At 40.9% G+C, this 14,323-nt stretch overlaps 1 protein-coding gene across 1 annotated transcript in view; it reads right to left on the reverse strand.

Annotated features, from left to right (window-relative positions):
• Positions 1-14,323, reverse strand: part of fstl5 (follistatin-like 5) — a 100,190-nt gene that overhangs the window by 13,724 nt on the left and 72,143 nt on the right. The window contains exons 8-10 of the mRNA XM_046030004.1: positions 10,683-10,709; positions 10,339-10,457; positions 4,236-4,385 (exon numbers count right to left, since the gene is read on the reverse strand). Coding sequence (XP_045885960.1) covers positions 4,236-4,385; positions 10,339-10,457; positions 10,683-10,709 — 296 coding nt within the window. The remainder of the gene's footprint in view (positions 1-4,235; positions 4,386-10,338; positions 10,458-10,682; positions 10,710-14,323) is intronic.

Raw genomic sequence — 14,323 nt, forward strand, 5'->3', positions numbered from 1 at the left:
TAATAGTATTGTTTACCTAGGCAAAATATATATTGTTTCACTGAAGGAGCAAACAGCTCCTGAGAGGGTTATTGCAAATAAGATGAGAATATCTGTTGAATCCTAACTAATCTCTGAGCATGTAGTCATCGGAGGAAACAGGTGTTCATGTTGTTCTTTTTCTCTTGACTAACAACTTCTTTCTGGCTGTGGAAGATTATCAAGATCCTGAGCCAATATGCTTGCATAACTCTAGCGTGACTGCGGATCTGTCGGAGATGAAGCACTGAAAACATTTATTCGTGTGCACGTTGCAAATAATTGGTTATCACACGCAAAATACAATCTGCTCATTAAAAAATCTTCACCAAGTATTTAATTGGTTACAAATTTTCAAAATGCAATTTGCTCCTTATTATTACTTTACGCATGTCAATCATATTAATGACTCAAGAAAGAGAAAATGGAATGGACCAGAACTGGTGTCCCTCATACTATTCGAGACAAGACACAGTTTCAGGTGGTTAATTAACAACTGCTAATATAATGCAATGAAGCTAAACCTCCAGGCGACTGAATAATGAGCTTGTGACAGTCTCTGGGACCACAGCCTGCTTACTGGCAGGTCCCTGAGAGGCTTGTGAGCTATAAACAGCCATCACGGTGTCAAAAACATCTGCAGGGATCTGCACAACTCTGGATTAACCTGACACACCCAAAAACCCACTGACACCGATGATTTAACTCAAGGCTGTTCACTAGAAATGTGCCGAATATCATGTAGGAATTGTACTACTTCCTGGGCCTGCCTTGCAAAAATAAAATTCCCCCAGGAAAAATAAATGGTGCTGAAATGTGGCTAGAGTCCAACTGTGGCAGAGTGCTTGAAGGATTGCCTCTTAGACCATCTGTGTGGAAAACTGCAGCGAGAGGTGGGTCTCTGGGTTACATAGGTCTTGACTGTTGGGTCAGTTCAGGGGGTTGAACTAAGGGTGGGAAAACGCTGAAAAGGCAGCACATTAAATCGTCAGTGCAAGTGGAAGGGAGCAAGGGTGATGCAACCTTCATGTAGCGAAGTTGAACACGTGAAAACAGATGAGACAAAGTCCTGTAATCTGTTATTAAATCTAATAAGGTTTAGTCTTCAACATGTGCAATTAATTAAAATTGTACATAATTAAAACCTAAATAATTAACTGAGATCGATCATCAGCTTTTGTTAGCTGAGAAGGGAGAAACAGTTTGAGGGTCAGTCTGATTGATGTTCACAACCAGTGTTAATTTTGACAAGAAACACATTTTTACAAGTCACTTACTGGAAATTGTAGTAGGCTTAAAGCTTTTTTTTTTAGTTTTGCTTTGTTTTAGATTTCATCAGTGGACCTCTGTTTTAATTGTAGTCTAATTTTAGTCAATGTTTTAGTCATAATTATCATATGATAAGGTACTGATTTTGCTAAAGGACATTTTAGCTTTAGTCAATTCAACTCATGACTAATTTAATAACAATTATTCTAAAGATAACTATTTTAACTCAAATAATATTAAAATCAAAGGAGCTATATAGTTTGTTTTTTTTTAAAATGAAATCACCACTGCCTTTTTGTCAACGGGCTTTAACCACACAGCTTTTTTCTTATTTGCTTGCACAGCCACTATTCTGACTCTTATCAGGGTACCCCCAGAATTCTCAAAGTTAAATTTAAGACTTTTTAATTCCACCTAGGATGAAATTTAATGCCAACTTCACTGCCGTGTAATGAAAATCTCTATGAATTTTAAGCCTGAGAAAATTATTATTCACGAAGTTACCTGAATTGAATAAAACATATTGTAATACTCACATTCATATTTAATACACCATATATTTTGGGGGGGAATCCTTACTTTGACAGGGTGCAGCAACATGCTGACGCAAGTTATGCAAATGAATTGTCCCAATATGCAAACCACCCTTTACCTTCAAAACAGCTTCAATTCTTCTAGGCACACTTGCACAAAGTCAGGGATTTTGTAGGCATTCCGTCAGGTGTATGATTACTAATGCTCACCAATTCAGTATGTAGGTTGAAACACGATCATTAACTGAAAATGAAACAACTGTGTAGGAGGAACAAAACTGGGTAAGGAACAGCCAAACTTGAGTTGAGGTTGCTGAAGACTGAGCACAGAAACAAGACACAACGTAGTTGTACTGCATCTCTCCCAGGCATAATTTCAAGGGCTTTCAGATTTGCTGTCTCTTTTGAAGAAACAAGGAATGGGCAAAGTTGAGGACTGTAGACACGGTGGTTGGCCAAAGAAACTTACTGCATACCTCTGACATGGAAACAATGCCAAGTGACTCAACTATGCACGGAAACACAGGAACTGATGTACAGAAAAATGGCAGCAGGTGCTCTGGACTGATGACTCTGAAATATATATAGCTGCAGCAGTTTGTTTCACCTAAGGGCTGGAGAGCAGAACAAGAATGGGTGTCTGCAGGCATCAGTGAAGCATTTTGGAGGTTCCTTGCAAGTTTGGGGCAGCATTTCAGATTTTTGATTAGGTCAGAATGAATGGTCCTCAATGCTGAGAAGTACAGGCAGATACTTATTCATCATGCAGTGTCATCAGGGAGGCATATGATTGGCCCCAAATGTATCTGCAGCATGACAATGAACCCAAACCTAAAGTGAAAGTCATTAAGAACAATCTTCAGCGTTAAAAAGAACAAGGAGTCCCGGAAGTGATGGTATGGCCCCCCCAGAGCCTGATTTCAACATCGAGTCTGGAGAGAGAAGAGAAACAACTGAGTCTGCCTAAATCCACAGAAGAACTGTGGGTAGTTCTCCAAGATGTTTGGGCCAACCTACCTGCTGAGTTCCTTCAAAAACTATGTGCAAGTGTATCTACAAGAACTGATGCTGTTTTGAAGGCAAAGCTTAGGTGCATGATATTGAAATTTCACTGGGGCATTTTCCTGAAATTGATGTGACATAATAAGCAAGAGAATTTTTTGTGGCAAGGTTTCACCACTCTGTTGGTCCTGTTAAATTACTTACACAGCTTGCGGTCAAAGAGAGATAATCGTGAGCACTTTGGGTAGTTTAGTTTGAGGCTTTACAGAATTAAAGTTAATTAGTTACATTTGATCTCCTGCCAGTGACATTTTGTCATTTAAACCAGCAAAATGCAGGATAAAAAATTTTACCTTTTCCACAGAAAGACAGATTTGTTAATGTTGGAGCTTAGCAATATACTGTAATTACGGTAACGATGAACCAGATCTAAAATGGAATTGCCATCGGAACCTGGCTCTAAATAACAGCTTATTTTCTTAACCAGCCCTTGGTATGGCTCTTGCCTTTTGACAGAGGAAAGGCTTGTCTTATTAGCCTTTTCTGTTATTGTTTAGTGGTTAGCACAATAAAGAAATTTCTCCTTTTGGTGCGCTCCAGTGGTACTGCAGGATCAAAGATGATGAATGGGCATTAAGTGACACAACGACTGCACCACTTTTCACAAAATTGTACACAGGCTTTAAGTTGGACCTTGCATTATGACTGTCTGACAGACAATCTAGGGAATGTTATTATATACATGTACATGAATACATGCTTAGGACTGGACAATTATTAGCTTTAACAACATAACATCTATTGGTTTTGTGTTTACATCACTGCCATGATGAAGTGTCATTCATCTGTCAAACATGTCTTGTGTGGGGCCTCCAGCCTATATCTGAAGCTCACCAGGACCAGTATTGGCACACCATAGCACTCACTCTGTGTACTAGTATCCTACTGAATATTTAAAGCATATCTAATGCACAATCCATTTCCACATTGCACAAGTCTAGATAAAGTTCACATGCAGTTTGGCTTTGTAGTCCAATGCTCTCAAATAATTGAGTTTCTGGATGAAGGACAATGTATTGTATCAAACTGAAATGGAAAAAATGCGTCCTTCTTTCAACAAAATACCCATATGAAGAATGATGTATCGAAGGTTATTGTGAAATATGTTGTATTCAATCAATGCAGGGACTTTTTTTATTTTTATAACTGTCAAAGAGAAGTAGAAAAAAGTTATCAAGCCTCTTACAACCTTGAGGTTTCTTAGCTCAGATGGAGGCAGATTTGTTAGAAAGAACCTTCACTTTCACAAAAGCACAAACTGCTTTTGTGTAGAATTGTTAACTGCTCTCATTGTTGAAGTGTTACTGCCAAAATGGACATGAACCTTGTTTTCCAATTTAACCTGAACACTACCTGGACAGCCTTCTGAGACTGGATGTCAACTATGAGCACTCGATCCAAGGTTGGCTGTGTCACATAAATAAACTTGTCCTTGATGTTGACCGCTGATGACCACACACACCTCTGAACCTCCTCTCCTGGTGAGGTGGGGCACACCTCCTCCTGGAAGAAACAAAAGCACACACACATTCACTGTTAACTAATTGTTTTTCATATCACAAGGAAATACGTCTCGTTAAAAAACAATTATCTTCATCCAGTCGCTATTCTGTGTTGTTTACTACTTGCAGTCTTATCACCTATGCTGATGTGAGTCCTGTTATCTTGGCAACTTGGATAAATGAGCTTTGCGAGGTCCTGAAAAATCTCTGTAATCGCTCCCATTTGTCTACACATAATCCACAGAACAAAGCCTGCAGATGATCTGCGGCTGTTCAGCTTCCAGTCCTGGCAGCTCGCGCCTTCCTGGCCAAAAGGAACCTTAGCCGGCCTTCTGTCTCTAGAGCTTTCTTCCTCTTCGCCACCTCCCTAGCCCTCCAAGCCTCCAGGCTCTGCCCAGTCATCTGTTCCAAACTCTGTGGGACAATTTAGGGAGCTGCTGGCCAGCAAGGATGAATGAAGGGCTCTGGCACGGCGGGGTGAACTCTTTCTCCTATATTTACAACCGCAGAGGCAGTCCATGACAGGTGCTTTCCCACAGGCCAACTTCTCTCAGTTAGAGGGGCATTAGGTAACATATGAATTTCATTGAACTCTATCAGGGATGCGGAGGAGCTGCAGCATCCCTGACAGAATTTATTTAATCTCAAGTTCACCCCCCTCTCCTGTCCCCTATATTTTATCTGTACAAAAGCAGGTTAATTTGGGCAGACATGCAACAATAACATCTAGTGAAAAAGGCCTTTTCATGATGCAGCATGATAAAACAATGACAGTGCTTTGGCATTTTGGCTATATAATAGGGATTTATGTAATGTATTTCAGTGTCCAGTTGTAGCACCATCTGTCAGTTTTTCTTCAATCCAACACAGGTGGGGAAAGTCAGTTTTTGAAAGCCAGAAATCCTTGCCCTTGCTGAAGTAATCGTTGAATCATTGGTATTGAACCCTGTGAAACCCCTGCAGACCCACACTGTGGTCATTTTGTGCTATGGGTCTGTAAATATCTTACTTATTGCACTTTTAAGAGGTGAGAAATCGAACATCTGATGCCCAGCCGAGGGTGTGAATGTAGGCAGCTGTAATCCTGCCAGTGTTTATGTGTGTGGCATATGTCTGTATGTGTGTGGGTACATAGCATGTATGTGATTTTATGTAGTAACAGACAGCTTCTTAAGACTTGAGATTAGGGTTTTTTTTTTTTTTTTTGTTATGGAATACTGTATAGTATTCTGAGTACTGGATACAGAGCAGTATATATTTCATGGATTCACTAAAATCCCTACTGCATAGGACATTGCAGAACTGGAACCAACCCACAAACGCTACAGTGCTATACTGTATCACTTGAACAGAAACTGTAAAAAATAAAATACTACTGCAAATACTTTTCTTTTTTTTTTTATAGGATTTCTACTTTTTTCACTTGTGAATGTGGATGATGACATTTAAAGAGCTGTGTTGAGAAATACAAGGGTTCTGATATTCCCCAGTTATAAGCCACTGGATGATTTGTAGTGCTAATATATTTGTGACACAACATCAACCGTCTGTGGGGAGGAAAACTTGAGTGAACATAGTGAAGTGGCAACAAAGAGGAACATAACAGGAAAGTAGCAGCGCACACACATCTATTCTTTCAAGGTGTTTCTTACCTCAACCCAAACTCCTATAAATTTAGTTTTAGCAGTTTTTCAAATTGTAAATTTAAATTAATTTAAACTTTTACACCTCCTAACATCATATATTAAGATGCTGATTCACCAGACTTGAATATACATCACATATACACGCAACTCGTTTACCGATTTTCAGATAGATTTTTTTCATTAAAAGGCAGAGATTACTTTAAATTGATTTTCCCCTTTCATCCAAAGACGTAGTTCCTGCATTTTGATCATCACAGCTTACAGAAAACAAAGTCCTCTTGGAAAAACTAAGTGCTCAGAAAATGCTTCCGGTGATAGACGGTGCAAATAAGCTGTTTCATGTACCTGAGTCCCTATAGGTACCCAGAACAAGAAAACATCAATTGCCCTACAAGTGGTATTTTGTAATTATTTTTAAATGATCAAAATATAATTTTCTTTTTCTTAACATAAAATAAAGAGCCTTACATACATGGCAAATTGCCAATACATACCCATACTAGTTTAACTAATGAAAGAATAATTTAAAAACACAGCACGACTCAACACAATGCTGTGGCAGCGAGAAATGATTCTTCTCGGCTGCAGAGTGAGGCAAAATAAAGATACTTCCTGAACTGACATTACTACAATTGGACATCACAGTGTTTCCCCGCTATGGGTGTATCACAGCAAAACACTCTATACGGTAGTTAAGGATAATGAATTGGCTGTGTGATTACCATAAACAAATCAATCAGTGCTCCTCTACGATGGAGAAAATGTGAGAGCCATGCTGGGAGCGGCCTCATGTGTTCACTCAGCAATCCCCCATGACAGCACTGGATTGATATCCTAATACAAACACACCTCTCAGAGGAACACTTGGCTGATAGTTGTGCATTCATAGCATCACGTTATGTATAACAGCCATCCAGCAAGTGCAGGGTTCCTGGATGAAAGGCAGCTCAGAGGACAGCGTCCATTCGATAACACATGTAAATCTAACAGGTATCATCAGCAACCCGCTTTGAATATTTTGCTGCTTCGAAAGCTTCAGTGATAAACGCTGATTCAGTTGGGAAGGCTGTGTGTAAAGAGTCCGCAGAGATATCAAAAACCCTCTTTATGCATGTGGTCTGTCGATGAACTAAACTAAACAGACTGGGCCTGCCCCGTGTCCACTGTGCATCGTTTTCTTTAGCCAGCAGAACATGTGTGACTATCAATAATGCACTAATAAATATTTTTATATTAACAATAGAAATATGGACTGTAATATGAAAGGTGTTGCTCGTAATTAAGAACCCTATGAATTCTATCATCCGACTGCAGCTCTCCTGCCTCTGACTACTTTAATCAGCGGCATTTTCAGCAGAAATGCTCAGATGTACCCACACTGTAATTCTGTACATTCAAGATGTTTCCCTTAGGAGTTAGTGAAGACCAAAAGAGTTAAATGGAGAGTTATCATTGAATCATAAGGTTGGCACAAACAACTCCCAAATGAACGCTGATCTTGGTCTGTGTCTACTGGATGTATGAATAGGCAACTATTTGCTAAAGCGTACGTCAACTTTCAAATGTGATCTATGTTGTGTATATAGCTTTTTGAAAAAAACTAAAAAACAACCCAGATTTTAAATGTACAGTGGGGAGAGCAAGTATTTGATACACTGCTGATTTAGCAGGTTTTCCTACTTACAAAGCATGTAGAGGTCTGTAATTTTTATCATGGGTACACTTCAACTGTGAGAGACGGAATCTAAAACAAAAATTCAGAAAATCACATTGTATGATTTTTAAATAATTAATATGCATTTTATTGCATGACATAAGTATTTGATCACCTACCAACCAGTAAGAATTCCGGCTCTCACAGACCTGTTAGTTCTTCTTTAAGAAGCCCTCCTGCTCTCCACTCATTACCTGTATTAACTGCACCTGTTTGAACTCGTTACCTGTATAAAAGACACCTGTCCACACACTCAGACTCCAACCTCTCCACAATGGCCAAGACCAGAGAGCTGTGTAAGGACATCGGGGATAAAATTGTAGACCTGCACAAGGCTGGGATGGGCTACAGGACAATAGGCAAGCAGCTTGGTGAGAAGGCAACAAGTGTTGGCGCAATTATTAGAAAATGGAAGAAGTTCAAGATGACTGTCAATCTCCCTCGGTCCGGGGCTCCATGCAAGATCTCACCTCGTGGGGCATCAATGATCATGAGGAAGGTGAGGGATCAGCCCAGAACTACACGGCAGGCCCTCGTCAATGACCTGAAGAGAGCTGGGACCACAGTCTCAAAGAAAACCATTTGTAACACACTATGCCGTCATGGATTAAAATCCTGCAGCGCACGCAAGGTCCCCCTGCTCAAGCCAGTGAACAGCACAAACTTCCTGAAGTTTGCCAATGACCATCTGGATGATCCAGAGGAGGAATGGAAGAAGGTCATGTGGTCTGATGAGACAAAAATAGAGCTTTATGGTCTAAACTCCACTCGCTGTGTTTGGAGGAAGAAGAAGGATGAGTTCAACTCCAAGAACACCATCCCAACCGTGAAGCATGGAGGTGGAAACATCATTCTTTGGGGATGCTTTTCTGTAAAGGGGACAGGACGACTGCATTGTATTGAGGGGAGAATGGATGGGGCCATGTATCGAGAGATCTTGGCCAACAACCTCCTTCCCTCAGTAAGAGCACTGAAGATGGGTTGTGGCTGGGTCTTCCAGCATGACAACGACCCGAAACACAGTTCTAGTTCTGCTTTTCTGATGTATCAAATACTTATGTCATGCAATAAAATGCAAATTAATTATTTAAAAATCATAAAATGTGATTTTCTGGATTTTTGTTTTTAGATTCCGTCTACCTATGATAAAAATTACAGACCTCTACATTCTTTGTAAGTAGGAAAACCTGCAACTGACAGGAGATGGCGTCACTATTTATCTTGCAGGTGCTCTAGGTAGGACATATAAATCTGTGTGCACTTCGGCAGTGTCCTTCAAATTTACAAGCGCAACAGCAAAGCCTTTTCTTGAGCGGGACACTGAACCTTTATCTGCATTTGAAAAAGAATCTCAGTTAAATCCCAGTTCAAACTATATTGACTGCTAATGACTGATTTAACTGTTACGGTAGCCGCTACTAGTTCAGGAAACAGGATTGATTGTGTTGCTTGTCAAGGCCAGGGAGTAATAAATCACATTTTTCATTCCAAAACACAAACACTTTCCAATTTACCCACAGGGGTTCACTGTAAAAATATTTACATCATAAATGTTTTATTATTTATTGCTTCATGTTGGAGAATGTACCGTTTTTGATTTATGCTTGCCAATGATTAGCTTCCCCTTTACACTGATATTGTCACACATTACACATTATATGGTTCCTTGACAAGATTTTCTACTCAATAAAATAGAAAATTTATAGGGAAAGTGTTACAAGTCCTTGGCAGGCATAACTCATTACAGTTTTTGGACATCTGGACAAGAAATATGTGCATGTGTTTTGCACTCTGGTTGTTTGGTACAGATTAAATTACAAATGCTGGTCTGAATTTGCCAAGATAGTCCGAGGGTCAAAGCCTTGAGGAATATTTTCAGTGGTTCAGGGTTTTAGAATGAAAGTGCATTTAATTGTCTAACTAGACAATGTTAGGTGACTGCCAGTTGTAGTTCTAAGGCTTGACATCACATGAAACTGTTCAGGTTGGATAATGAAAACATAAGCAAACTACAAAAGTCAAATTCAAATCAACTAATAGATTTTTTTTAGCAATTTGGGGGCAACGGAACATTGACATAGTTTTAATGGCGAACATGTTCACAATTATTCACAAATAAAAATGCATGGCTTAAACTGCTTGTCACCAGCTGGTTGCAAACTGTTTCTGTCTGCTGATCCGTTGTTAATCCAACCAAACTGTCAGCTATGACTCCCGAGTAGCATTTTTGTAAAACACATCACAGCTGTGATTATGAGCATATAACCGGATTCTTCTCCATAGCAATAAACAGCTGAGGATCATGGGTATTGTATCATAGTAAACTATTCTGATTGATTAGTACATGGCTTGAAATAATGAAGCTTGATGACCAAAACATAAACGTATATTATTGTTAAATTATCCAGATGGCCGCTGTGTTTTACATAGATAATATTAAGATAATATTAAAAGAAAAACTGTCAAATAGGAATGTAGGAATGATCTGTAAGTCAGGTCCAATTGCTCCTACTCACAGATGACTGGGATGGTCCAGTCCAGCTCTAGTCCAGAATGAATCAATACAAAAATGTTTGTTTTGCCTGATCACTCACCTGCAGTGCTAGCAGCTTCTCACTGGGCTTAATGTGGCGTTGTATCTCACATGCTACTGGCTGAATAACTTTGATCCCATCTTCATAGAACACATAGAACATGTTACCAATGCCAAGACCTGGAAAGAAAGCAAAAACAGTCATGTTACAGTACATTCCTAAAATAGCTTATGAGACTGCACAGTGTGAACATTTCAACAGAAATAAGCCTACAATATTGCTATCTAGTTTCAAAGCATTAAATCATTTAATCCCCATCATCACAGTTCAGTAACCTTATTACAAAAATTTAATTAACTTAGTTTAATGAATGCTATAGTGAAGCAGAAGCAGTCTAGACGTACCTTCTTCTCGCCACAAAATGTTTGCCACTGTGATGGAGAAAAAGAGGAAAGCACAGTTGAAAATCAATGCAAGAATCAATAGGGTCCCTTTGTGAGAGTTAACACCCAAACACTAACTCCTATTGAGGCAAAGAGGAAAGCAGACCGCATGAAAGTTTTATGTGAACTGTCTCTCTGACACCTGGTGCAACAAATAATCAATAGAGCCCTCTGCTTGGAAATGATTTGACACCAAACAATGGAAAATGGAGTGCAGTCAACAAACTACAAGTACTATCAAACAGTTCATGATTTTGGGATGCTGCAACCCAAGTACACTTGCGGAGAGATGTGTCTGAAGAATAAAATCTTAAGATGCCAGATCATCATCCATCAATATAAGTTTTATGGATAAGCCGCCTTAGACACCCATGAGTAGTCCACAGGTTTCAGGCTCAGATGATTATCATAAATCATTAGGAGGGATTAGTGTGCTCCTTCTTCAGTGGCAAAACCAGTTTTGGCTACTATAATGGGTAATTTCTCATTAAATCCACTTAGAGGTGACTAATGACATGAAATGTAGAATGAAAGCCACATAACACCTTGAGTGCTTTGATGGTCGACCTAAAACAGAGACCAGCTGGTGGCTTTCAAAGCCGACACTGGGCACTCCAAGAGAAAAGATGCCATTACTTAAAATTACATGACTAAAGAGGTAAGGAGAAAATCTAGAGCCATTATAAAGTTATTTTCCATGCAAATATCAGAGCAAATTTTGCTACTCAATCATTCTTATCCTTCAGCCCACCAGCGGCACTACTATCCTCTCACACTGGCTTTTTTTGTGACCTTCTCTCTCATTGTTCATCTGTCCCCCGGTCTTCCCTCTGCTTCCACCCCATCTTCCATTTTCAGTCTACAAACCAATCTGCAGCCCAATTCACATCCGATTCTAATCTCACCTCTATTGCAATACTCATTCCCGCAGCCTCTTGCTCGGGTGGACAGATGCAGAGAAAGAAAATGGGCGAGACAAAGCCAACTAGACACCGCTGTGCTGTTAGTCAGCCTTAATCTTTCAAAAGTGCTTTGTCAAGTGTTTCCTGTGCACCATTGCATACCTTTTAGCTCATTAAAAGTTACACAAAAGGAGTGGAGTCTATAAATAGACGGACATGGATGGAAGGAAGGAAGGGAAGGACAAAAAAAAAAGGAAAACAATACTATTTATTTGAGATGTGCCAAAATAGAAAAAGGAGAAAATGGAAAAGAGGAGTTGAGATGAGATCTTGTGTGCCCCGGTCTTTTCCAATAGCCCACAGTATTGATGCTATTCATCACTTGGCAGCAAGACTGTGCCTGTTCTGCGCATACAAGGGGCCCATACATCAACTTCATCATCCATATAACAAAACAAGCTGGCTGCCACTGTAGGCGGTGAGTTCACTCTTTCTGGCCATAATAACTGTGTTTCCACTGGGCTCCAAACATTGGTAATGCCACGTTCACCAGCCAGCCTGGACTCTGCAGTTCCAACCCGTCAGCAAGGTTACATAAATTCAATTTGTTTACAAGAACATGCTACTGCGACAGTGGGCCAAACAGCCTGTGGTGTTCACCATAGTGGCAAAGCAGAAGACAGCGAATGCAAAATATAGGTACAGTAATTGGGTCACAGTAGATGGAACTGCAAAATGTAACTCGGGATGACTGCCTTGGGTGTGCAGGGTTTTGCTGCTCTTTCATATGATTACCCTGGAAAGTTTTGTAGTAAGTTCTACTTTAATTATAAGCAATATACAAATATTTTATTACTGACAAACTGCGAGTGTTGTGAAAAGCAGAGTGCCCGCTCACTGCTGTAGGCAAATACAATGTGGAAACACAAAGGAATACAACTTAAAGGGTAAAAAAGTTTTTCCTTCTTCTTGGTTTTTATCTTCATCTGCATTAATACAAAAAAGGAATGTCCTTTTAGTGCAGTGATTGACAACATGCAGGCCTGGTAACACCACATATCCATTACTGCAGCAACATCCAGGCATGGATTAAGATGCCTCAGGACCCCCTGCTTTGAGTCTTAGCCAGAGCCTTTAAACCTTATGATCAGCAGAAATTTGTCTTTATCAATGTCTTTTTTTTGCTATTGACTCTCTAGAATCACTGAACAGAGTCACATTTTTGTTTTTCTAATCTGAATCAGGCAATACTACACTGGCTTTCTTAAAAGGGGCTGAAAACCAATTTTCTTTATTTTCACATAATAAATTGTTTGAATTACCGTCCACCTATGAGGACTGAGCAAAATTTTAACTGTGCAACTTGATATACACTGCTCGAACACACAATGTAACTCAGTCAATCACACTCCTGTGAAATCAAACTGTCCACTTAGGAAGCAACACTGATTGGTGCTATATAAATAAAATTCATGTTGATATATTGATATTGATTGACAATCAATTTCACATGCTGTTGTGCAAATGGAATCAACAGGTGGAAATTATAGGCAATTAGCAAGACACCCCCAATAAAGGAGTGCATTGATGTGCAGGTGGTGACCACAGACCACTTTTCAGTTCCTATGCTTCCTGGCTGATGTTTTGGTCACTTTTGAATGCTGGCGGTGCTTTCACTCTAGTGGTAGCATGAGACGGAGTCTACAACCCACACAAGTGGCTCAGGTAGTGCAGCTCATCCAGGATGGCACATCAATGCGAGCTGTGGCAAGAAGGTTTGCTGTGTCTGTCAGCATAGTGTCCAGAGCATGGAGGCGCTACCAGGAGACAGGCCAGTACATCAGGAGACGTGGAGGAGGCCGCAGGAGGGCAACAACCCAGCAGGAGGACCGCTACCTCCGCCTTTGTGCAAGGAGGAGCAGGAGGAGCACTGCCACAGCCCTGCAAAATGACCTCCAGCAGGCCACAAATGTGCATGTGTCTGCTCAAACAGTCAGAAACAGACTCTATGAGGGCCCGACGTCCACAGGTGGGGGTTGTGTTTACAGCCCAACACCGTGCAGGACGTTTGGCATTTGCCAGAGAACACCAAGATTGGCAAATTCGCCACTGGCGCCCTGTGCTTTTCACAGATGAAAGCAGGTTCACACTGAGCACATGTAACAGATGTGACGGAGTCTGGAGACGCCATGGAGAACGTTCTGCTGCCTGCAAGATCCTCCAGCATGACCGGTTTGGCGGTGGGTCAGTAATGGTGTGGGGTGGCATTTCTTTGGGGGGCCACACAGCCCTCCATGTGCTCGCCAGAGGTAGCCTGACTGCCATTAGGTACCGAGATGAGATCCCCAGACCCCTTGTGAGACCATATGCTGGTGCGGTTGGCCCTGGGTTCCTCCTAATGCAAGACAATGCTAGACCTCATGTGGCTGGAGTGTGTCAGCAGTTCCTGCAAGAGGAAGGCATTGATGCTATGGACTGGCCCGCCCGTTCCCCAGACCTGAATCCAGTTGAGCACATCTGGGACATCATGTCTCGCTCCATCCACCAACGACACGTTGCACCGCAGACTGTCCAGGAGTTGGCGGATGCTTTAGTCCAGGTCTGGGAGGAGATCCCTCAGGAGACCATCCGCCACCTCATCAGGAGCATGCCCAGGCGTTGTAGGGAGGTCATACAGGCACGTGGAGGCCACACACACTA

The sequence above is a fragment of the Micropterus dolomieu genome, linkage group LG19 (assembly GCF_021292245.1).
Source record: "Micropterus dolomieu isolate WLL.071019.BEF.003 ecotype Adirondacks linkage group LG19, ASM2129224v1, whole genome shotgun sequence".
NCBI lineage: Eukaryota > Metazoa > Chordata > Actinopteri > Centrarchiformes > Centrarchidae > Micropterus > Micropterus dolomieu.